This window comes from Pristiophorus japonicus, chromosome 4 (assembly GCF_044704955.1).
Source record: "Pristiophorus japonicus isolate sPriJap1 chromosome 4, sPriJap1.hap1, whole genome shotgun sequence".
Taxonomy (NCBI): Eukaryota; Metazoa; Chordata; class Chondrichthyes; family Pristiophoridae; genus Pristiophorus; species Pristiophorus japonicus.
In genome coordinates this window covers 65,947,308-65,974,093 of record NC_091980.1, presented here as the reverse complement: position 1 = coordinate 65,974,093, position 26,786 = coordinate 65,947,308, and the positions used below count along the sequence as shown (strand labels likewise).

Below are 26,786 nucleotides of genomic sequence, written 5' to 3'. Positions count from 1 at the left end.
ACTCAGGATGGGCAATAAATGCCAACAACAACCACATCGCGAAAGTGAATTAAAACATTTTATTATTTAGAGACATTCCATTAACACGAGTATTTACTGAATAAAGGTTGCAAATAGGCGACTGACTAGATTCAGAATGGACACGTCAGGCAGTGTGAAAGATGGAATTTATAAAGTAACAGGAGCTGTTTTACATGAAATTCTAAACCTTAATAATTATGGTTAATTTTTGGATTAGAATAAAACTTAAAGCAAATTCACCATAAAATAAATTGCTAAAGTTAATAATTTTTATATAGGGCAGAGTTGCTTCTTTTTTTTTAAAAAACATTTTGTTATATTTTTCACCCATCATTTTAAATATTTTCCCATTTTTATGTCCCTCCTGACACTGGACAATATTCGCCAGATAGAAGCTACACAGGCAGGCAGGAAGGTAGCTGTTCCCAAGCTCTGACAGAGCTACTCAGATTTTCCCTTCCTGATATCACTGAAAAGAGACCCTTCTCTTTTAAGTACCATTAATTCGGAATTTTACAAGAAAAATCAGCATTTTGTCTAAATATAAAATGTCGCAAATAACACTTGTGACTAAGGAAATAGGTCTTCAGTAAATAGGAACTATGTTTTACTTATCTTTGATAGAAAGAATGAGGAGAGACAATACAAGCCAAATGGTACAAATCTAAAGGGGATGTAAGAAAAGAGACCTGGGGTGTTAGTGCACAAAACGTTGAAGGTGGCAGGACAGGTAAACAAAGCACTTAATGAAGCATATGGGATCCTGGGCTTTATAAATATAGGCACAATGTACAAAAGCCAGGAAGTTATGCTCAACCTATATAAAATACTAGTTTGGCCCCAGCTGGAGTATTGTGTCCAATTCAGGGCACTACACTTTAGGAAGAATGTGAAGACTTTGGAGAAGGTACCAAAGAGATTTACTAGACTGGTTCCAGGGATGAAGGATTACAGTTGCATGGATAGACTGGGATTGGTCTCCTTGGAGCAGAGAATGTTCAGAGGAGATTTTCTACAGTTGTTTAAAGTCATGAAGGGTTTAGATAGAATAAATAAAGAGAAACTATTTCCAATGGTTGAAGGGTCAATAACCAGACGATACAGATTTAAGGTGATTGGCAAAAGGACCAGAGGCGACACGAGGAAAAAGATTAGATCTGGAATGAACTGCCTGATAGGGTGGTGGAATCAGATTCAATAGCATCTTTCAAAAGGGAATTGGATAAACACTTGAAGGAGAAAAAAGTTGCAAGGATATGGGGAAAGAGCGGGGGAGTGGGACTAACTGGATTGCTCTTCGAATGAGCCAGTGCAGTCTCGATGGACCGAGTGGCCTTTTTCCGTGCTGTACTATTCTATGTTTCTATATATATTCCCATGTGAAAATCATCCAGAAACATGACATCAGGGATAGAAAGTCTGCTGCACCGTTTTTTTCATATGTTCGGAGCACATATTGCAAAATTGTGCATCTCGACCCACGGTATTCAGCCCAAAAACGTTAAATGGTGGAAAATCGTGGGATGGAATGCACAATTTTGCCATATGCACTCCTCGCATATGCCAAGAAATGGTGCAGAGGAATCTTTATTCCCAGGTTCAGTATTTAAGTCGTGACATTCTGCTTAATCTTTCTGCCACCACTTTGATTCCACAAAATTATTTTCTTTTTTGATAATACCCTTTAAATCCATTCCACCTATTCCTCCCTTCCCACTGAATGCTCAGTTTAATTTATCTCAACAATAAACCACTTTGAAAGTATATTTCTAGCTTTAAGTGGCTTTATATAAATGGAAGCTGTTGTAAGTTCTTTCCTACCTGTGCATTAGCTGCTTGTGACTAACGCAAAGAGCTGTTTGGTAGTCATGGGTTACACAGACTTTGTGTTGACTGCATTTCACCTTCAGGCATGGGTCTTTTGTTGGATCCAGGGCTAAGAAAAGAAAAGGCAATAACAATCAAAATTACATAAAATCATTCAACCTATTTAACTTTACAATACTCTTTCAGAGACCATCAATGCTGTTGAAGTACTGCTTATATTCATTTAAAGCAATACTATTCATTCACGGCTGTTAGTGGTATAAAAACATAAGAACATAAGAAATAGGAGCAGGAGTAGGCCATACGGCCCCTCGAGCCTGCTCCATCATTTAATACGATCATGGCTGATCCGATCATGGACTCAGGTCCACTTCCCTGCCCGCTTCCCATAACCCCTTATTTCTAGGGTAGAATGTGAGAGGCCAGCCAGGAGTGCATTGGAATCTAGAGGTAACAAAAGCATGGATGAGGGAAATTGGGTTTGTGTTCACTGATACTGCAGGTGCTTGATTTGATCCTGGGTATCCCAACCAGAAAGGGGCTATCTGGGTTGTATCCTTCCTCCTCTTCTGCATCATCCTCTTCTGCTTCTTCCTTTTCCCTCTGCAAGCAGCTTGTCCACTTTGCTGCCTCTGCCTCACCTCCATGTTCCCCCAGGACTGTGAGAGCAAGTGGTCTTTTCAGATGCCTTAATTTAACATCCAAAGCCTTGCACACATTCAGCAGCACTCCCTGCACACTTTAACAACTTTTTAATGCATTGCACCACACCACTATTTCAATAAAATATGAAGAAACCACTCCAAATGCTGAAACCGAAACTGAGCTGAAAGATTTGTGTGTCCGTTTAAGAAGCGCTGACAGCCTCTCTGCAGTACTGCTGCACACATGTTATTCCGTGCGTAGTTAGGCGAGGGAGTTATGACATGCGACGATGTCCAAAATTGCAGTCCTGCGTCAAATCAGGCGTTGCAGGCCGATTGATGTCATGATCTGCACATGTGCATTGGAGAGTCAAGCACTGGCGATGGCAACGTGGCAGTCATCAGTTTTTCAAGAAAACCGGCGTTAAGAGTTGGTGCTAAGATAAGGAATTTCTGGGCCACCATATTTTAAATTATCAATTTCTGCCTTTGAAATGCTGTAGGACAAAAGCATATAAATTGCAGTGGGGACTGAACTCAGTTGAAATAATTGAAGTGGACAAGAGAGTCTAACATTTTAAAATTAGAATTTTAAGCGGAAATTGCTATGGAAATATAAAGTGATGCACTCAGTTAATTTGTGTTTGCATTTCCATGCTTGGGAGAAAATGAGAAATTTAAAGCTCAAAAAAGATTGATTAGAAATTAATTTCTTTTAGCCATTTTAAATTGTTACTTAGTCACAATGTAAATTCTTAAGGATAAACTAATATAAAATCATATTTTTATGCCACAGATTCATTTAATGTAAAGCCTAATCTTTGACTATGTATAGCAAAGGATTGCTGACTACTTCATTACTTGTAAGCTATCATCCTGCGTTGCAATTATTATAAAAAATATAGGTAAAACAGATTTACATTAATATGAACTAACTGCATTGGCAAGTCTAATTATGTTCTGACATATATAACATTGTCTGGCTTAACCTGCACAGAGGGTGCCGTGGCAGAGAATGTAATGCTTCTGTGATGTCTTCAGCTTTTAAAAATCCACGTCAGAAGCAGGGGCTACTCATTTCCACTTTGAAAATGACTGAAGTTCTCTTCTGTCCATTTCAATTATAAAGCATTTGTTGAGTTCGATTGTACAGGAGAGAGCTCGGAATGTACATTGCTAAAAGAAACTAGTAGCTTCTACCAATGTTGGTAGATTTGTTTTATATATTCTATGATTAAAAATTAGAAACAACTATTTCCTAAATATTTATTCTATTCAATGTTGCATGGACTGTTCCAGCAGAACTGCATGTACAGTGAGGTGGATGTGTGTGGCTGTTTCAGAATGCACACTGCTAAATTTCCATACATGGCAACCGGAAAAACTCACAAAAGCTGACAGTTTTCATGTGCTGCAAAAAGCAAACAGCTCAGAAAACAAGCCTGAATATGGGTCAGGTGGGAGATGAAGACTATGGGCAATTTCTTCACTTTCGCATTTGGTTGTAAATAATCACCTGGGTAGAGCACAGAGAAGAAAATTGAGCACACATGCCCATACCGCACCCACGTGATTTCATGTCCACTTAAATCACTCAACAGAAAATCGTGCCAGCTCTGTTGCTGGCGTGTCATCATCCATAACCTTTTCCTCTATGAGTTTTGCTGAGGCAATTATTTATGCTCAAGTGCATAAGAGGAAAATCTGCCTTGCTAAGTTAGACTGAAAATGTAGTGGCACACAGGCTTCTCATAACTTTAATCATGAAGCAGTAATGGATTTACAAAGTGCTGAAGGCATGACATTTATTTTTGGAAGGATGGGGGTGGAGAGAAGCGAGATTGTAGGAATTCTCCTTGTCATTTTGGGGTCGAAATGAGGTTGTGGACTCCACCCATTACCGCCGGCAGGCAGGTGGCAAAGGCCTCCTGTCATCGTTAAGCAGTCTCCACACCCCAGCTGAAATTAAGTAGGTTCTTTGACAGAGACGCCAAGAGGCAACGCTGTGCCAGCTAACGCCATCCGTGAGGATTATGTCATCCAGCGTACATTGCCTCTTTGATGCCTCTGTCGCGATAGTTGCTTTGTACGGTTGCTGTACTGGCAGACGGCCGTATGCCTGAAAATAATGGTGGTTAAAGAGCGGTTCTCGGGTGCAATCACCCAAAAAGGAAGATAAGTTTTTCTCTTTATTTATTTCTGCATATTTTCATTTGTTTCAAGAATGGGGAAGTGTGTATGTGGATCAGAGATGTTTTAGTTATTTCTTTTTTCTTCCCTTTTCTTCAAGTTTATCTGCCTGGCATGGCAGCAGCCTCCCGTTACAAAATTGAGTAGACCTCCTGAGCTTCCGCCCCATTGATGCCAACGATGAGTTTGCAACGACACTTTTTAGCGCTGCTCGTTCATCTTTAGGAGTTAAAATTGAATTTAGCAATTTGAGGCTGCACCTAATCCTGGCGCTAAAATTAGCACTCAGGCGGTGACACCGCCACAAAAACGGTCCTTTGAGTTGACACTTGATCTGGTGCATTTTCTGGTTGTAAATCTCTATGTTTTAAAAAATTAAGTAAAACGCATCAGTACTCCAATCCCTCGCAACTATTATATTTCCGAACACTGGCAGTTTCACAAATGCCATGGCAGGAATACTCAAGTAAAGTTAATTAATGCAGTCGCACTGTAGAACACCCTTCTGATGTCAAAAAAATGACTGAAACTAGTCTTGGAGAAAATAAACCTTCAGATAAATTCAGTCTGACATAGCCTCGAAAGTTAATCTGAGGAAAGTGGAAGTTTTTAAAAGCTGCATTTACAGCAGCTTATATATATTACATTGGGGGGGAAAAAACAAAAAAGCTTAAGGATGAAATTGGATTAGGCCTGAAAATGGGCGCGGAGATTCTGAAGTGCGATGTGCATGTGCCCGTTAAAAGGAATTTAGGCACTTCACCAAATTTGTGCTGCCTCCTATTTTGCATGATTGCAATGCTGAGAGCACTGCTGACTGGCTGTGTACTCAACAGGGGGTTGAAGTTTCCACTGTTCACACAAGGCTAGCTTTACCTAAAGAAAGCCTGCATCTCCTTGTGTCAGCGGTGGCTCAGTGGATAGCACACTTGTCCCGGAGTCAGAAGGATGTGGGTTCAAGTCCCACTCCAGGTACTTGAATACATAAATTTAGGCTGACACTCCAGTGCAGTGGTGAGGGAATGCTGCACTGTTGGAGGTGCTGTGCTGTCTTTTGGATGAGATGTTAAAATAAGGCCCCTCTTCCCTCTCAGGTGGATGAAAACGATGCCATGGTATTATTTTGGCCAATCATCATCATAGGCAGTCCCTCGAAATCGAGGAAGACTTGCTTTCACTCCTAAAGTGAGTTCTTTGGTGACTGAACAGTCCAACACAAGAGTCACAGATGGGACAGATATTTGTCGGGAGTGGAACGGATTTACCACACGCTGCCTGCGCTTGACCTCTTCACACTCGCAGTGTTGAGATTCGAGGAGCTCAACGCCCTCCTGGATGTACTTTCTCCACTTAGGGCGGTCTTCGGCCAGGTGTCAGAGGTGATGTCACACTTCACCAGGGAGGCTTTGAGGGTGTCCTTGTAATGTTTCTGCTGCCCACCTTTGGCTCGTTTGCCGTGAAGGAGCTCCGCGTAGAGCAATTGCTTAGGGAGTCTCGTGTCTGGCATGCAAACTAAGTGGCCTGCCCAGCGAAGCAGATTGAGAGTGGTTCGTGCTTCAATGCTGGGGATGTTAGCCTGGGCGAGGACACTGATGTTGGTGCGTCTGTCCTCCCAGGGGATTTGCAGGATCCTGCGGAGACATCGTTGGTGATATATCTCTAGCGACTTGATGTGTCTTCTGTACATCGTCCATGCCTCTGATCCATACAGGAGGGCGGGTATTACTACAGCCCTGTAGACCATGAGCTTGGTGGTAGGTTTGAGGTCCTGGTCTTCGAACACTCTTTTCCTCAGGCGGCCGAAGGCTGCACTGGCGCACTGGAGGCGAAGTTGGATCTCCTCATCAATGTCTGCCTTTGTTGACAAGAGGCTCCCGAGGTATGGGAAGTGGTCCACGTTGTCGAGAGCCATGCCGTGAATCTTGATGACTGACTGTTGGAGGACCTTTGTCTTATGGATGTTAAGCGTGAAGCCTATGCTTTCATATGCCTCGGTGAATAAATCGACTACATCCTGGAGTTCAGCCTCAAAATGTGCGCAGACACAGGCGCTGTCCGCGTACTGTAGTTCAACGACAGAGGTTTGGGTGGTCTTGGACCTGGCCTGGAGGCAGCGTAGGTTTAACAACTTCCCACTGATTCTGTAGTTTAGTTCCACTCCAGTGGGGAGCTTGTCGACAGTGAGGTGGAGCATGGCAGCGAGGAAGATTGAGAAAAGGGTTGGAGCGATGACGCAACCCTGTTTGACCCCGGTCCGGAGGTGGAATGGGTCTGTAATGGATCCGTTGGTAAGGATCACGGCCTGCATGTCGTCGTGGAGCAGGTGAATAATTTGGCCAATAATTATCCCTCAATCAATGTAACAAAAATAGATTATCTGGTCATTATCACATTACTGTTTGTGGGAGCTTACTGAGCACAAATTTGCTGTCACGCCTCTGTCTGTCTGCGTTGTCTGCACTTTTTAAAGGTGAACAGCCTTCTCATGATCTGCTTCAGCACAAACCAAAATGACTTTAACAGGCCAGGGAAAGGGTGCCCGGGGTCTCAGAGGCAGCACTCGAGATCATTATGCAGGGAGTGAACACTGAAAAAGGGGTCCTCTACCTACAGAGGGACAGGAGGCCCTCCAGAAAAAAGGATGTGGGACCAGATCGTCGAGGCTTTCACTGCCAGTGTCCAAAGAAGTTCACTGATGTTAGACCAGTGGTCAAGGTCAGTGAATGCATCTTCAAACACCGTCTCCTACCAACTGCACCACGAGCCTCACACAGTGCTCAATGCACAACTGCTCCCATCACTCATCTACCAACAATCTCCACCAAACATGAGGCACACCTCAAATTCCTAGCTTCACCTCACCCTCACAAAGGTAGCACTGCTGCAAGCCTCACAGCCACAACTCACAGAGTGAACACACTGTCAGTTATTCAACCATGACAACCACATCACCCAAACACATTACACCACACTCACTGACACACTTTCCTTTCTCCTGCAATAAACGGTGGCGCATAACCGTCGATAGCAGATCTTAACTGGCGGGGGGCTGGCTCACCTACATGACATAAGAACATAAGAAATTGGAGCAGCCAGTCGAGCCTCCTCCACCATTCAATAAGATCATGGCTGATCTGATCATGGGCTCAGCTCTACTTCCCTGCCCGCTTCTCATAACCCTTTACTCCCTTATTGCTCAGAAATCTGTCTATCTCCGCCTTAAATATATTCAATGACCCAGCCTCCACAGCTCTCTGGGACTAAGAATTCCATAGATTTACAACCTCAGAGAAGAAATTCCTCCTCATCTCAGTTTTAAATGGGCGGCCCCTTATTCTGAGACTATGCCCCCTAGTTTTAGTTTCCCCTATGAGTGGAAATATTCTCTCTGCATCTACCTTGAAAAGCCCCGTCATTATCTTACATATTTTGATAAGATCATCTCTCACTCTTCTGAACTCCAATGTGTATAGGCCCAACCTACTCAACCTATCTTCATAAGTCAACCCCTTCATCTCCAGAATCAGTTTAGTGAACCTTCTCTGAACAGCCTCCAATGCAAGTATATTCTTTCTTAAATATGGAAACCAAAACTGTATGCAGTATACTAGGTGTGGCCTCACCAATACCCTGTACAACTGTAGCAGGACTTCTTTGCTTTGATACTCTATCCCCCTTACAATAAAGGCCAACATTCCATTTGCCTTCCTATTACTTGCTGCACCTGCATACTAACATTTTGTGTTTCATGCAAAAGGACCCCCAGGTCCCTCTGTACTGCAGTACTTTGCAATTTTTCTCCATTTAAATTATAATTTGATTTTCTATTTTTTCTACCAAAGTGGATAACTTCACATTTTCCCACATTAGACTCCATCTGTCAAATTTTTGCCCATTCATTAGCCTGTCTATATCCCATTGCAGATTTTTTGTGTCCTCCTCACAATTTGCTTTCCCACCCATTTTTGCATCATCAGCAAACTTGGCTACATTACACTCGGTCCTTCATCCAAGTCATTAATATAGATTGTAAATAGTTGAGGCCCCAGCACCGATCCCTGCGGCACCCCACTAGATACTCTTTGCCAACCTTTCTTTGAGGATATAACGAGCATGGTGGATAGAGGTGTACCGATGGATGTGGTGTATTTAGATTTCCAAAAGACATTCGATAAGGTGCCACACAAAAGGTTACTGCAGAAGATAGAGGTATGCGGAGTCAGAGAAAATGTATTAGCATGAATAGAGAATTGGCTGGCGAACAGAAAGCAGAGAGTCGGGATAAATGGGTCCTTTTTGGGTTGGAAATCGGTGGTTAGTGGTGTGCCACAGGGATTGGTGCTGGGACCACAACTGTTTACAATATACATAGATGACCTGGAAGAGGGGACAGAGTGTAGTGCAACAAAATTTGCAGATGACACAAAGATTAGTGGGAAAGCGGGTTGTGTAGAGGACACAGAGAGGCTGCAAAGAGATTTAGATAGGTTAAGTGAATGGGCTAAGGTTTGGCAGATGGAAGACAATGTCGGAAAGTGTGAGGTCATCCACCTTGGGAAAAAAAACAGTAAAAGGGAATATTATTTGAATGGGGAGAAATTACAACATGCTGAGGTGCAGAGGGACCTGGGGGTCCTTGTGCATGAATCCCAAAAAGTTAGTTTGCAGGTGCAGGAGGTAATCAGGAAGGCGAATGGAATGTTGTCCTTCATTGTGAGAGGGATGGAGTACAAAAGCAGGGAGGTCCTGCTGCAACTGTATAGGGTATTGGTAAGGCCGCACCTGGAGTACTGCGTGCAGTTTTGGTCACCTTACTTAAGGAAGGATATAGTGGCTTTGGAGGGGGTACAGAGACGATTCACTAGGCTGATTCCGGAGATGAGGGCGTTACCTTATGATGATAGATTGAGTAGACTGGGTCTTTACTCGTTGGAGTTCAGAAGGATGAAGGGTGATCTTATAGAAATATTTAAAATAATGAAAGGGATGGACATGATAGAGACGGAGAGGTTGTTTCCACTGGTTGGGGAGACTAGAACTAGGGGGCACAGCCTCAAAATACGGGGGAGCCAATTTAAAACAGAGTTGAGAAAGAATTTCTTCTCCCAGAGGGTTGTGAATCTGTGGAATTCTCTGCCCAAGGAAGCAGTTGAGGCTAGCTCATTGAATGTATTCAAGTCACAGATAGATAGAATTTTAACCAATAAGGGAATTAAGGGTTACGGGGAGCGGGCGGGTAAGTGGAGCTGAGTCCACGGCCAGATCAGCCATGATCTTATTGAATGGCGGAGCAGGTTCGAGGGGCTAGATGGCCTACTCCTGTTCCTAATTCTTATGTTCTTATGTAACCTAGAAAATGACTCATTTATCCCGACTCTCTGTTTTCTGTTAGTTAGCCAATCCTCTAGCCCTGATAATATATTACCCCAACCCCGTGAACTTTTATCTTGTGCAGTAACCTTTTTATGTGGCACCTTACCGAATGCTTTCTGGAAATCCAAATACACCACATCCACTGGTTCCCCCTTATCCACCCTGCTCGTTACATCCTCAAAGAACTCCTGCAAATTTGTCAAACATGATTTCCCCTTCATAAAACCATGCTGACTCTGCCTGACTGAATTATGCTTTTCCAAATATACCGCTACTGCTTCCTTAATAATGGACTCCAGCATTTTCCCAACGACAGATGTTAGGCTAACTGGTCTATAGTTTCTTGCTTTCTGTCTGCCTCCTTTTTTAAATAGAGGCATTACATTTGTGGTTTGCCAACCTACTGGGACCACCCCAGAATCCAGGGAATTTTAGTAGATTACAACCAATGCATCCACTATATCTGCAGCCACTTCTTTAAAAACCCTAGGATGCAAGCCATCAGATCCAGGGATTTGTCCGCCTTTAATCCCATTATTTTACCGAGTACTACTTCGATGGTATGAGACGTGAATTGGTTAGTGTTGTGTATCTGTAAAGCATGCACTCCCATGCATCCCCTGAAGTCCCAGCATCCCTTAGGAGCACTGTATATAAGCCGGCCCCTAAGGCCTGTTCCTCACTCTGGAGTGTCTTAATAAAGACTGCAGCCTCGTTTAGTCCAGGTGCTTTCTGCAAATTCACCCATTGTCTAGTTTGACTATAAACACCCTCCTCTCTTCTTTAGCTATCACCGTGCCCGCGATCCATTTAGGACCATGTCCGTACTTTAGCACATACGCAGGGTCATTCAGGTCAATTTCCCGTGACACAGTGGCGCGACCATCGTTTACACTTTGTTGCTACCGCCTGCTCTCTACCTGATCATGCAGACCCAGGTTCTGAACAAATTACCTTCCCTTTTTGAGCCAGGCATTGGAAACTTTTTCGGGGTGAAGATGCGGATCCAATTGGTCCCAGAGGCATGATGCATTCACCACAAGGCGCGAGCAGTACCTCACATGATGAGGGAGAGAATGGAAATCGAGCTGGACAGGATGCAACGCGAGGGCATCATCTCCCCAGTGGAATTCAGCGAGTGGGCTAGCCCGATTGTTCCAGTACTCAAAAGTGATGGCACGGTCAGGATTTGCGACGATTATAAAGTAACTATTAATCGTTTCTCGCTACAGGACCAATACCCGCTACCGAAGGCAGACGACCTATTTGCGACGCTGGTAGGAGGCAAGACGTTCACCTGACTTCGGCCTACGTGATGCAGGAGCTGGAGGAGTCTTCGAAGGGCCTCACCTGCATCAACATGCACAAGGGACTGTTCATCTACAACAGATGTCCAGAGAAACATGGAGAGCCTACTCAAGTCGGTACCACGCACAGTGCTTTTTTAGGCCGACATATTGGTCGCGGGTCGGGACACCGTCGAGCACCTACAAAACCTGGAGGAGGTCCTCCAGCGACTGGATCGCGTAGGGCTGCGGCTGAAGAGGTCGAAATGCGTCTTCATGGCAACAGAAATTGAGTTTTTGGGGAGAAAGATCGCGGCGGACGGCATTCGGCCCACGGACGCCAATACAGAGGCTATCAGGAATGCGCCCAGGCCACAGAACATCACGGAGCTGCGGTCATTCCTGGGACTCCTCAACTATTTTGGTAACTTCCTACCGGGGTTAAGCACCCTCTTAGAGTCCCAACATGTGTTATTGCGTAAAGGTGAGAACTGTGTATGGGGAAAAAAACAAATAATTGCTTTTGAGAAAGCCAGAAACATTTTATGCTCCAACAAGCTGCTTGTATTGTATAACCCTTGTAAAAGACTTGTGCTAGCATGTGATGCGTCGTCGTACGGAGTCGGGTGTGTATTACAGCAAGCCAACGTTGCGGGGAAGTTGCAACCTGTCGCCTATGCCTCCAGGAACTTGTCTAAGGCCGAGAGGGCCGACAGCATGATTGAGAAAGAGGCATTAGTGTGTGTGTTCGGGGTAAAGAAAATGCATCAGTACCTGTTTGGCCTCAAATTTGAGCTGGAAACCCATCAAAAGCCCCTCATATCCCTGTTCGCTGAAAACAAGGGGATAAATACTAATGCCTCAGCCCGCATACAAAGGTGAGCACTCATGCTATCAGCGTATAACTATACCATCCGCCACAGGCCAGGCACCGAGAACTGTGCTGATGCTCTGAGTCGGCAACAATTGCCCACCACGGGGGTGGAAATGCGCAACCTGTAAACTTGTTGATGGTGGCGCAGCCCGCAGCCTTGTTGAAGGTCATGGAAGCGTTTGGAAATGATAAATTACCTGTCACGGCCCGCCAGATTAGGACTTGGACCAGCCAAGAGCCTCTGCTGTCCCTAGTAAAAAACTGTGTACTGCATGAGAGCTGGGCCAGCATCCCCGTTGAAATACAAGAGCTAATCAAGACGTTCCAGCGGCGAAAGGAAGAGCTGTCCATTCAGGCAGACTGCCTGTTGTGGGGTAACCTAGTAGTGCTACCCAAAAAGGGCAGGGAGACGTTCATCTCGGATCTCCACAGCACACACCCGGGTATAGTAATGATGAAAGCGATAGCCAGATCAAGTTGAGGCGGTCGGGAGCCTTTCTTTCCCTGGTGGACTGCCTCGGTACAAATGTCTGTTCTGGTGGCCTGGTATCGACTCTGACTTAGAGTACTGTGTACGGCAATGCAGCGTGTGTGCTCAGTTGAACAACATGCCCAGAGAGGCACCACTAAGTTTGTGGTCCTGGCCCTCCAGACCATGGTCGAGGATCCATGTCGACTATGCGGGCCCGTTTCTTGGTAAAATGCTCCTGGTGGTGGTGGATGCTTTTTCAAAATGGATTGAATGTGAAATAATGTCGGGAAGCACTGCCACCGCCACCATTGAAAGCCTGAGGGCCATGTTTGCTACCCATGGCCTGCCTGACATACTGGTCAGTGACAACGGGCCAAGTTTCACCAGTGGCGAATTTAAAGAATTCCTGACCCGCAATGGGATCAAACATGTCACCTCGGCCCCATTTAAACCAGCCTCCAATGGGCAGGCAGAGCGGGCAGTACAAACAATCAAACAGAGCTTCAAACGAGTCACAGAAGGCTCACTCCAAACCCGCCTGTCCCAAGTACTGCTCAGCTACCGCACGAGACCCCACTCGCTAAAAGGTTGCCCCTGGCTGAGCTACTCATGAAAAGGACACTTAAAACCAGACTCTTGCTGGATTACCCCAACCTGCAGACTGCCCTGAACAACCCACAGCAGACACGACCTTTTTCGAGCCCACAACACACATCCAAAGGATCAACGACACCACCCCGGACCAGGAAATCGAATCCATCACACCCAACAGCCCAGCAAGGCCAGGCTCACCCAGCAGCCCTGCAGGGCCAATAACACGCCAGCCCAGCGAGGGCATAGCCAACACACCAGAACAGACATTTGTACCGAGGCAGTCCACCAGGGAAAGAAAGGCTCCCGACCGCCTCAACTTGTAAATAGTTTTCACTTTGACTTTAGGGGGGGGGAGTGATGTTGTGTATCTGTAAAGCATGCACTCCCACGTTCCGCCACCAGGGAGCGCATTCCCTGAAGTCCCAAGGGATTCCAGCATCCCTTGAGAGCACTGTATATAAGCCAGCCCCTAAGGCCTGTTCCTCACTCTGGAGTGTCTTAATAAAGACTGAGGTCACTGTTACTTTAATCTTCCTGTGTGCAGTTTCATCCGTGTTCGGAACACAACAGCTAGGATAGACTGGTGAATAATACTTAAAGGGTTGACGGTGGATAGGCAATGGCAAACATTTAAAGATCACGTGGATGAGCTTCAACAATTGTACATCCCTCTCTGGAGTAAAAATAAAACGGGGAAGGTGGCTCAACCGTGGCTAACAAGGGAAATTAAGGATAGTATTAAATCCAAGGAAGAGGCATATAAATTGGCCCGAAAAAGAAGCAAACCTGAGGACTGGGAGAAATTCTGAATTCAGCAGAGGAGGACAAATGGTTTAATTAGGAGGGGGAAAATAGAGTATGAGAGGAAGCTTGCCGGGAACATAAAAACTGACTGCAAAAGCTTCTATAGATATGTGAAGAGAAAAAGATTAGTGAAGACAAACGTAGGTCCCTTGCAGTCAGATTCAGGTGAATTTATAATGGGGAGCAAAGAAATGGCAGACCAGTTGAACAAAAACTGTGGTTCTGTCTTCACGAAGGAAGACACAAATAACCTTCTGGAAATACTAGAGGACCGAGAGTCTGGCGAGAAGGAGGAACTGAAGGAAATCCTTATTAGGCAGGAACTTGTGTTAGGGAAATTGATGGGATTGCAGGCCAATAAATCCCTGGGGCCTGATAGTCTGCATCCAAGAGTACTTAAGGAAGTGGCCCTTGAAATAGTGGATGTATTGGTGATCATTTTCCAACAGTCTATCAACTCTGGAGCAGTTCCTTTGGACTGGATGGTAGCTAATGTAACACCACTTTTTAAAAAGGGAGGGAGAGAGAAAAAGGGTAATTATAGACTGGTTAGCCTGACATCAGTAGTGGGGAAAATGTTCGAATCAATTATTAAAGATGAAATAGCAGTGCATTTGGAAATCAGTCCAAGTCAGCATAGATTTATGAAAGGGAAATCATGCTTGACAAATCTTCTGGAATTTTTTGAGTATGTAACTAGTAGAGTGGACAAGGGAGAACCAGTGGATGTGGTGCAGTTGGACTTTCAAAAGGCTTTTGACAAGGTCCCACACAAGAGACTGGTGTGCAAAATTAAAGCACATGGTATTGGGGGTAATGTACTGACGTGGATAGAGAACTGGTTGACAGACAGGAAGCAGAGAGTCGGGATAAACGGGTCCTTTTCAGAATGGCAGGCAGTAACTAAGTGGGGTGCCGCAGGGCTCAGTGCTGGCACCCCAGCCATTTAGAATATATATTCATGATTTAGATGAATGAATTGAGTATAATATCTCCAAGTTTGCAGATGACACTAAGCTGGGTGGCGGTGTGGGCTGTGAGGAGGACGCTAAGAGGCTGCAGGGTGACTTGGACAGGTTAGTTGAGTCGGCAAATGCATGGCAGGTGCAGTTTAATGTGGATAAATGTGAGGTTATCCACTTTGGTGCAAAAACACAAAGGCCGAATATTATCTGAATGGTGGCAGATTAGGAAAAGGGTGGTGCAATGAGACCTGGGTGTCATGGTACATCAGTCGCTGAAAGTTGGCATGCAGGTACAGCAGACGGTGAAGAGGGCAAATGGTATGTTGGCCTTCATTGCTAAGGGATTTGGGTATAAGAGCAGGAAGGTCTTACTGCAGTTGTACAGGGCCTTGGTGAAGTCTCACCTGGAATATTGTGTTCAGTTTTGGTCTCCTAATCTGAGGAAGCATGTTCTTGCTGTTGAGGGAGTGCAGCGAAGGTTCACCAGACTGATTCCCGGGATGACAGGACTGACATATGAGGAGAGACTGGATCGACTGGGCCTTATTCACTGGAGTTTAGAAGGATGAGAAGGGATCTCATAGAAACATATAAAATTCTGATGGGACTGGACAGGTTAGATGCAGGAAGAATGTTCCCGATGTTGGGGAAGTCCAGAACCAGAGGACACAGTCTAAGGATAAGGGGTAAGCCATTTACAACTGAGATGAGGATAAACTTCTTCACTCAGAGAGTTGTGAACCTGTGGAATTCTCTACCGCAGAGAGTTGTTGATGCCAGTTCGTTAGATATATTCAAGAGGGAGTTAGATATGGCCCTTACGGCTAAAGGGATCAAGGGGTATGGAGAGAAAGCAGGAAAGCAGTACTGAGGTGAATGACCAGCCATGATCTTATTGAATGGTGATGCAGGCTCGAAGGGCCGAATGGCCTACTCCTGCACCTATTTTTTATGTTTCTATGTTTCTATGTTTGGTGATAGTGATTGTATTAAGTTCCTCCCTCCCTATAGCCCCTTGATTATCTACTATTTGGATGTTTTTAGTGTCTTCTACCGTGAAGACCGATACAAAATATTTGTTCAAAGTCTCTGCCAATTCCATGTTCCCCATTATTAATTTCCCAGTCTCATCCTCTAAAAAATAAAGGACCAACATTTACTTTAGCCACTCTTTTCCTTTTCATGTACCTGTAGAATCTCTTACTATCTGTTTTTACATTTCGTGCTAGTTTACTTTCATAATCTATCTTCCCTCGCTTTATTATTTTTTTAGTTGTCCTTTGCTGGCTTTTAAAGGTTTCCCAATCCTCTGGCCTTCCATTAGTTTTGGCCACTTTGTATGCCCTTGTTTTCAATTTGATACTGTCCCTCATTTCCTTAGTTAGCCACGGATGGTTATCCCTTCTCTTATAGTTTTTCCTTCTCATTGGAATATATCTTTGTTGAGAGTTATGAAATATCTCCTTAAATGTCTGTCACTGCTCATCAACCGTCCCATACTTTAATCTATTTTCCCAGTACACTTTATCCAACTCTGTCTTCATACCTTTGTAGTCTCCTTTATTTAAGCTTAGGACACTGGTTTGAGATCCAACTTTTTCATCCTCCAACTGAGTTTGAAATTCAATTCTGCTATGATCACTCATTCCAAGAGGATCCTTTACTCGGAGATTGTTTATTAATCCTGTCTCATTACCAGATCTAACTTTGCCTGCTCTCTGGTTGCTTCTGCAATGTATTGTTTAAGGATACACTCTATGAACTCTTCCTTAAGGCTACCCTGGCCAATTTGCTTTGTCCAATCAACATGAAGGTTAAACTCGCCCATGATTATTGCCGTTCCTTTTTTTACAAGCCTCCATTATTTCTTGATTTATACTCTGTCCAACAGTGGAGCTACTGTTAGATGACCTCATGCCCTTGGAGGAGACAGTGCTTGCCATTCTTGGCAGGGGCATGGCAGAGCCCGTGGCTAGTGGTGGGACTGAAACAATGCAAGATGCCAGGCTCGTTATAAGTCATCCTCCTTCTCACATCCCACTTCCCCCCTCATTCTACAATCTCTTCTGATTTACAATCTGCACATGGTGTAAGGGTGCACCTCTTGCTTCCCCCCCACCTCCCCTCATCACAACCCTACCCTTGTGTCTTTCTCAATTTCGACACCCAAGAAATCTGGGAGAGTGAAGAAGAACAAGAAACTCCGTCACTCGATTTCACACTCCCAGCCACCAGCTCAGATACTGACACTCCGCGTACTTTAGAGGATGGGTTAGACGTGATGATCTGCATGTTGTGAGACACCGGGCACAAATGGCCTGTAGCAAGGGCAGGGGCAAAGGGTAGTACAGGTGCCAGCTCCCTGAAGACTTCAATGTGGTGACCTACAGAAGAATGCTGATGGGTGCGCACAATGAAATGCTTGGTGCATTGGCAGGCCTGCTAGAAAGCCTGAATGTAATGACAAGGAGCTTAGAGGAATCCAGTGCCAGCCTTGCACAGGGCTTTGGGTAGAGCTTGGAGCCCATATTTTCCAGCGTGGAAGGGCTGAGCAAATGCATTAACACACTTGTGGGACTAACCATCATGGCGCATCTGATGGCCGAAGTATCAGCTTCCAATGCAGCTCAAGCAAAAGCCATCCAATGTCTGAGTGCTGCAACGGAAGCTCTGACTGAAGTCATGCAAGCTCAGCTTACTGCCACAAAAGCATAGATAGATGTCATCATGGCTGTGTTTACCAGTCTTGAAAGGGGCTTGCAGGGTGTCACAGCAGTCCGTACTTCACAGATTACTCGGATTGCTGAGGTGCTGCCCTGGGGGAGTGGCGGTGACTTCCTGGAGCAAGAAACTGTTGTCTACTTTCAGGATGACAGAATTTGTACTCTGTTGCCCATCAGCTAGCCAGCCCAGACTGTTGCCGCCCATGCAAGGTGGTACAGTCCAAAGCTGGGTCTGCTAAGCCCAGAGCTGCTCGAGGTCATCCTGCAAGGCCATCTGCAATCTCCCCCAGTGAAAGTCAGCAGCCTTCCACCAGCCATGCAGCAGCCACTGGGGGAGCTCTGCGTAAAAGCACTACGATAGGCAAAGGAACCCAAGACAGTCACTAAGGGAATGCACAAGGGCGATTAGTTGATTTTTTAATGCAATATTGGAAGCATAAAGTTGGATTGGAAAGTTTGTTTTATGATGGCTCTTATTTCAGCATTCTGTCCAAGAGTAACATAGGGATGGTCAGGTGTGGGACTAATGTTGAATGGGGAATTGGGCTGTGTTCACTGGTATTGTAAGTGGATGATTCCATCCCGGATATCTAGGCCAGAAAGGGGCTGTCTGGGTTGCCTCCTTCCTTCCGCTTCCTGCTCCTCCTCTTCCGCTTCCTCCTCCCTCTGTGAGCAGCTTGTCCCCTTTGCTGCCTCTGCTCCATCTCCATGTAATGTTGCGGCCCATGGGGGACTAAAACTCAAGCAAGTGGTGGTCTCAGAGGCCTTCCCTTAAGAGCTAAAGCCTTGCAAACATCCAGCAGCACTCCCTTCACATTTTAACAACTTGATAAATGTCTTACACCAAGCCACCACTCAAATAAACAGTACAGGAACCAGTACAAAAGCAAAAAGCATCTTAGCTCAAAGTTGCGTGTGTCCCTTTAAGTAATGCAGGCGGGGGCCTGTTGTACAGCTGAACGCATCTTCAGCAGCTCTTTGGAGAGAGTGCACAGTCGAGTGGCAACATCCAAAAAAGCAGGTTGTGCGTCAATTAAGCATTGAAGCATTGCACTCTGATTGATGTAATGATCTGTCTCATTAGCATTCTTCTGTTGAAAGCAGGCAACGGCCGTGCTACCAACCTGCCCAAAGTGGCAACTGCTGCTGCCTGCAACAGAAGTGGGCGGAAGCGAGGTGGCTATCATTTTTCTGCTGAAAAGCCAGTACTGAGGGGGCAATTTCGCAGCCTAAAGCTTTTGCCCTCATGCTTATCAGCAGCCAACAGTGGGAGAAAGTAATGTCTGACTGGTTTTAACAGCCTTCACTCTTGCCTTCCAAGCAACCTGATTGGTTCTGACAGCCTCCAATCGTACCTTCGAAATGATCAATTGGTTGATACGGACAACTTGCAATTCCAATTGAAAAAGCAATTTTTTTTTTAACAAAAAACTTGAAATCCTGACCATCAGCTTTAAATGCTGATGGTTAGCATGTGTGCATTTGATTTACAGTTGATATCAAAATAGGAAGCTTATGGTCTACAGGGCAGTAGTGATACCCGCCCTCCTCAGAGACATGGACCATATACAGCAGACACCTCAAAGCGCTGGAAAAGTACCACCAGTGCTGCCGCTGCAAGATCCTGCAAATCCCCTGGGAGGATAGATGCACCAACATCAGTGTTCTCGATCAGGCCAACATCTCCAGCATCGACCACACTCGGCCAGCTCTGTTGGGCAGGCCACATCGTCCGCATGCTCGATACGAGACTCCCAAAGCAAGCGCTCTACTCGGAACTCCTACACGGCATGTGAGCCCCAGTTGGGCAGAGGAAACGTTTCAAGGACACCCTCAAAGCCTCCTTGATAAAGTGTAACATCCCCACTGGTACCTGGGAATTCCTGGCCCAAGCCCACCCTAAGTGGAGAAAGAGCATCCGGGAGGGTGCTGAGCACCTTGAGTCTCGTCGCCGAGAGCATGCAGAAATCAAGCGCAGACAGCGGAAGGAGCGTGCGGCCAACCAGGCTCCCCACCCACCCTTTCCTCCAATGACAGTCTGTCCCACCTGTGACAGAGACTGTAATTCCCATATTGGACTGTACAGCCACCTGAGAACTCACTTTTAGAGTGGAAGCAAGTCTTCCTCAATTCCGAGGTACTGCCTATGATGATATTGATATCAAAATAGGAAGTGTAGTTAATTCTTTGGAAGATGAAATATTGATAAAATGGGGGAATAGTGGCAGATGGAATTCAATGTCAAAAATACATGTGAGGTGATAGAGCAATAACTACACTCTGGATTTAAGTAGGCTCAGTGCTGTGAAAGAGCAGAGGGACTTGGGGGTACAGGTTCACAGAACATTAAAGACAGCAACGCAGGTTGATGAGACTGTAAAAAAAGCTAATAGAATTCAAGGTTTTATCTCAAGAGGTATGGAATATAAAAGCCAAGAGGTAATCATGAATTTATATAAAACCTTAAGAGCTCAGTTTGAGTACAGTGTGCAATATTATGAGCCACGCTACAGGAAGAATATCAAAGCTTTAGAATGAGGACAAAGAATGAGAAAGACTTGAAAATGTTTTTTTTTTTTTTTGTTCGATTACAAAGCAATATAATAAAAGTGCTTAAAATGATGACAGCAGAGACAGAGTAGATAGAAGCAGGCTGTTTCCAGTCAAGAATGAGGGGCCACAGATACAAGATTTAACATAAGGGGCCGGACTTCCGCTCTTTTGCCACCCCTCAGCACCCCGGAGGGATGACAATGGTGGCTGTAAGCACTTCCAGGTCGGAGGCCAGCTTTAAGCATCCCACCAGGACATTTGGTGCCGGTTTCGAGGGGGCGCTGAGAATTACCGCCTGAAGAGGCAAGTTGGTGTGCAATGCCCCTGGTTGCGACACCTGTTAGGTTTAGAATAACTCCACAAGACTGTATATCTTAAGCTCAAACTGTTGTGACCTTGGTCTCTTTATTGTAACTCCAGAGTGAGGAGGCAGCATGGTAGTCTGCCTTTTATACCTGCTTCCCCAGAGTGTGCAGGTGACCCTTGGGTCTCCCACAGGTGTGCCCCTGGTGGCAAGTCTTACACATTGGTAATGTTTACATACATAACATCATTCCCCCTCCCAAAGTCTTATGTACAAGTTATTTACAAGTTGAGGCGATCCGGGGCTCTGCGTTCCCGAGTTGATCGCAAGCCCTGGCATGGGTGAGTTGGTCGGATCATTGCTGCACTGCTGGTCTGATCGGACTGTCGGGCATGGTGGGTTCATCCTTGTGGTTGACTGCGAGGTCGATTGCTGGTTAGGTGTGTGTGGGTGGATCAATGATGGTAATGTCCTCTTCAAACTATTCTTGGTTGTCAGTGAACCGCAGTTTGGTCTGATCCAAGTGCTTTCTGCATGTTTGTCCGTTCAAAAGTTTGACAACAAACACTCTATTCCCCTCCTTGGCTAAAACAGTGCCATCAACCCATTTGGGACCATGACCGTAATTATGAACAAACACAGGGTCATTAACCTCAATGTCACGTGATACAGCTGCGCGATCGTGGTACACGTTATGCCAATGATGCCGGGTTTCTACATGATCATTGAGATCCGGGTGGACTAAGGAGAGCCTGGTTTTGAGTGCTCTCTTCATTAGCAATTCTGCAGAGGGAACCCCGGTAAACGAATGGGATCGTGTGCGGTAGCTGAGCAGCATCCGAGATAGGCGGGTCTGCAAGGAACCGTACGTCATGCATTTCAAGCTCTGCTTGATGGTTTGGACTGCCCGTTCCGCTTGACTATTGGATGTTGGCTTAAACGGGGCAGACTTCACATGCTTGATGCCACTGCGAACTCAGTGAATTCCGAGCTGGTGAAGCATGGTCCATTATCACTAACAAGGACGTCGGGCAAACCATGGGTGGCGAACATGGCCCGGAGGCTTTCAATGGTGGCAGTGGACATACACGACGACATTATTGTACATTCAATCCATTTAGAGTAAGTGTCCACTGCTAATAAGAACATCTTTACTAGAAAGCGGCCAACGAAATCTACGTGAACCCTTGACCACGGTTTGGAGGGCCATGGAGGGCCTCCCTTGGTGTATTGCTCAACTGTGAGCAAGTGTTGCATTGGTGTACACATGACTCCAATTCCGAGTCAATGCCGGGCCACCAAACGTGCGGCCTGACGATAGCCTTCATCATGACTATGCCTGGGTGGGTACTGTGAAGGTCGCGAATAAACGTTTCCCTGCCTTTTTCTGGCAAAATTACACGATTCCCCCATAGGAGGCTGTCTGAATGGAAGGACATTTCGTCCTTGCGTCGATGGAACGATTTAATTTCGTCTTGCACTTCCCCTGGGACCGCCGACCAGCTCCCATTGAGGACACAGCTTTTTACTAGTGATAGCACAGGGTCCTGGCTAGTCCAGGTCCTGATCTGGTGAGTCGTGACGGGTGACCCCTCGCTCTCAAAAGCATCCATTACAAGAAGCAAGTCTGTGGGTTGCGCCATTTCCACCCCAGTGATGGGCAATGGTAGCCGACTGAGGGCATCAGCACAGCTCTCAGTGTCTGGTCTGTGGCAGATTACATAATCATACGCAGCTAACATTAGTGCCCATCTTTGGATGTGGGACGAAGCATTGATGTTAATACCTTTGGTTTCTGAGAACAATGAACTGAGCGGCTAGTGGTCGGTTTCGAGATCGAACCGGAGCCTAAATAGGTATTGGTGCATTTTCTTAACCCCTTATATGCATGCTAATGCTTCTTTTTCAACCATACTGTAGGCTCTTTCAGCCTTCGATAAGCTTCTGGATGCATATGCAACTGGTTGCAGTTTGCCTGACCCATTGGCTTGCTGTAACACACAACCGATCCGTACAAGCTAGTACTAAACGTTTACACGGTCATACAATACAAGTAACTTGTTGGAACATAAAGGCTGTCTCTTGACCTTTATCCGAAACCCAGTCATCATCCTTGCGTAGCAATTAATGCAAAGGTTCCAGCAAAGTGCTCAACCCCGGTAGAAAGTTACCAAAATAGTTGAGGAGTCCCAGGAACGAACGCAACTCCGTCACATTCTGTGGTCTGGGTGCATTCTTGATGGCCTCCGTCTTGGAGTCCATGGGTCTGATGCCGTCCGCCGCAATCTTTCTCCCCAGAAATTCGACCTCTGGCACCAGGAAAACACACTTGGAGCTTTCAACACAGGTTTCAGCCTGAGTCCCACTCTGTTCAGTCGCTTGAGAACCTCTTCCAGGTTGTGCAAGCGTTCGGTGCTGTTGCGGCCAGTGATCAAGATGTCGTCTTGGAACAATACGATGCACAGAACCGATTTCAGCAGATGCTCCATGTTTCTCTGGAAGATGGCCGCCGTTAACCGAATCCCAAAGGGGCATTTGTGGTATATGAACAGTCCTCTGTGCGTCTTGATGCATGTCAATTTTTTCGAAGGTTCAGCCAGCTGCTGTGTCATGTAAGCAGAGGTTAGATCCAGCTTGGTGAATGACTACTCCCTGCTAGCGTTGCAAACTGGCCATCTGCTTTGGGTAGTGGGTACTGGTCCTGTAACGAGACTCAGTTGATCGTTACATTGTAGTCCCCACAGATTCTGACCGTCCCATCGCTCTTCAACACTGGAACAATTGGACTGGCCCACTCGTTGAACTCGACTGGTGATATGATCCCCTCTCATTGAAGTCTGTCTAGCTCGATCTCAACTTTCTCTCGCATCATGTATGGGACTGCTCAGGCCTTGTGATGAACGGGTCGTGCATCAGGGACAAGATGGATCTGCACTTTGGCGCCTGTGAAGTTGCCGATGCCTGGCTTGAATAACGATGGTAATTTGTTTCGCACTTTGCGCACGAGGCGCCATCCTCTGAAGACAGCGCGCTGATGTCCTTCCAGTTCCATCGGATCTTTCCTAGCCAGCTTCTGCTGAACAGTGTTGAGCCTGGTACAATCCATAGTGGTAAATCATGCACAGCTCCATCGTACGATACCTTCACTGCTGCACTGCCAATGACTGGTATGAGCTCTTTGGTGTAAGTGCACAGCTTAGTGTGGATCGGACTTAGTTTTGGCCTTTGTTCCTTGTTGCCCCACAGTTTCTCAAAAGCTTTCTGGCTCAAAATTGACTGACTCGCCCCCGTGTCCAATTCCATGGAAACTGGAATGCCATTTAATTTGACTTTTAACATTATTGGAGGACTTTTGGTGGTGAAGGTGTGTACCCCATACACTTCCTCTTCAGCCTCGGGTTGAGTTGCCTCTCTTACTTGTTCAGCATGATCCGCGCCGGATCGGTCATCTTCTGCCGACTCTGCCACGTGGTGAGTTGCAGTACGTCTGCACATTCACTGGAGATGCCTCATTGTTCCACAGCCCTTTCACACGTAGTGTTTGAATCAACATTGATGGGCTCGATGATTACCCCCGCAGCGCCAACATGGTGTTAATGGATTCGCATTCACGTCCCACGGTGGGCTCTGAGTCATCCTAGGTATGGCCTCTGTGGGCGTGTAGGCCCTGCTATGTACAGTTCTGCCTGCTGAAGGCGTTATTTTATGCACAGTACTTGCCGGTGAGTTCTGCAATGATATCTGTTTACTGTTATCGTTCGTGGACATAAAAGCCTGGGCTATAGTGATGGCCTTGCTCAGACCTCGTGGCCGATTCCAAGCACGAAAAAGTCCCGCAACACTTCCTCCAAAGATCCAGCAAACACACATGGTCCCGCAAGGCGTCTTAGTTCGACGACATAGCTTGCTACGTCCTGGCCCTCTGAGCGGTGGTGCGTATAAAAGCGATACCTGGCCATCAAGATGCTCTCCTTCGGCTTGAGGTGTTCCCGAACCAGCGTACACAACTCTTCATATGGCTTGCCGGTTGGTGTCGTCGCTACGAGCAGATTTTTGATGAGGCCATATATTGTGGACCCGCTCAGCCAGCCTAGTTCCCTAAAAGAGTTGTGCACCACCTCCCTTAGCGCTCCACTCCAAACTCCGAGCCCAGCTGATGAATTTTGAGATGGCAAATACAATCCATTTGCCGGCGCAAAATTTACCGCTCTACCTGGACCAACACCGCAACAGAGGCATGATCGAATTTCCATCCCACGAGATTTAGAACAAAGGACTGGTGAAATTTCTTCATTAGAGAGTTGTGAGGCTGTGGAATTCACTTCCAATGTTAGCAGTTGAGACAGAAACTATAGGCCCGATTTTAACTCGGGGCGTTAGCGCAGCAGGCAGGAGCTGGGGTGTGCAGGACACCCGTGACAGTGCTGGCGTGAGACCTGGGCCATTTTAATTCCCAGGCCTCATTACCATGTTGAAGCATGGACTTCTGCCCGAAACTAGCAGAAATGATCAGGAGGCAGGCGGTTGGGAGCAGGATTTGATACAGGAGGCTACCACCGGTGTCCAGAGGTGATCGCTATCAGGGTGAGGGTGACGGGATGGGTGAGGGAGGCGGGTTGGGGAAGGTGGAGGGGGAGAGAAGCCTAGGGCAGGGCAGGCTGATGGTTTCCTTGTGGGGCCTGGAGGAGCACTCCAGCTAGGAATCGTTATCTAATTCTAAACAACATGCTGTTATTTCGCTTACCTGGAGGTCCTTTAATAGCTGTGCTTTTGGGCCATATAATAATAGTTAGGCCAGAATGTGATTCCAGGTGAAAGTCACAATAAGATTAGGTGCAGGAAACAAAACCAGTCAAGACATGTAGCTTGTTAGAATCATAGGAGGAGAAATTTGCATCGTTTGTGCGCTAACGGGACACAAACAATTTCTCGTGGGGGTGGGGTGGAGGGCCGCTACCGCCTCCCATGAAATTGCACAGCAGTTTGTGGAGGTGCAAACCGGCATCGGCCCGCTCCTGCTGGTAGTGCCCTGCCCCACTGCACTGGCAATGGTGATGTCATCGCTGTGCGCAGCGACCCGTTTTCACCCCGCAGCGGAAATTGGATAGCGCCCCATGAGACCGCCACAGGCGATGTCAGCGCCAGCATTGCAGGTCGTGAACTGGGCCGCACTCTGCCCGCGGGGCAAAAAGTAAATGGGAGGTGCGCGCCACCATTTCTTTTTCCTGGCCGACTTACTGGTCCAGCCTTTCATTGTCTATTTCGCGGAGTCCGTGCTGCGATGGTGCTACCCGGCATTCTGTTTCTGTGCTGGGCTGCAGCCACGGCACTCTGCACTCCCAGTGGCCGAATGGAGGCCCCTCGCCCCACTGTAGAGCTTGTAGTGTGCTCTCACCTTTACCGGAATGGGAGGGTCCTGTGCTCGCACCAGCGCTACGCGGAGAAGCCGCGTAGTGCCGGGAAATTCACACGCTTAGCGCCCGGTCCCGCCCCCCGGAGGAAGTGCAGCGCTCGACACTGCACTCCACTTTCCCTCGGGGGAAGTAACCCCAATTTCGCGGCCGGGGTGGGACTTCCGCGCCAGGTGCAGGAAGTCATGCCTTACCTCGGTTCCCGCCCCTAAAGTGAGCGATACTGAATTTCGCCCCCATAGAATCATAGAGAACATTAAGAAGTTTCTCATTTTCTTTTGCACCTCAACACCTTATTCAACCCATTATTAACTTAAATTTCTGTCTGTCGATTGTGGGTATTCCTGCATGGTTTTATAACTTCCAATGGGTCTGTCTCAGAAGTTTGATAACCCCACCCTTGCTGCTGCCTCAACATTGTCACTTGGCATGCTGTTTCCTATGCCAAAGGAATCGTCTGAAGCAATGCTTACTGTAGTGAGATGATCAGGTCTTGGAAGCACCATAACATAAGCACGAATATATTATCAATATAAACCTATTTAATATGCAGCAGAGCAGCAGTTGTTCATAACCAATATGGGACACACGAGTAAATTCATTTAAAAAGACTGCAAACACAAAATTCAAAAAATGATGAAATCATAAACATTGCATGATTGCATTAAATATTATTAAATGGAATGACTTATAATTTACAACTAGTTTTCTGCCAATTCACGAGTACATGAACGTTGTTAATTTT

General features: G+C 46.2%; 1 protein-coding gene across 1 annotated transcript in view; it reads right to left on the bottom strand.

Annotated features, from left to right (window-relative positions):
• The window catches only part of LOC139262932 (testican-1-like), a 782,508-nt gene that overhangs the window by 255,628 nt on the left and 500,094 nt on the right, over window positions 1-26,786 (bottom strand). Inside the window, exon 4 of the mRNA XM_070878252.1 lies at window positions 1,843-1,957. Coding sequence (XP_070734353.1) covers window positions 1,843-1,957 — 115 coding nt within the window. The remainder of the gene's footprint in view (window positions 1-1,842; window positions 1,958-26,786) is intronic.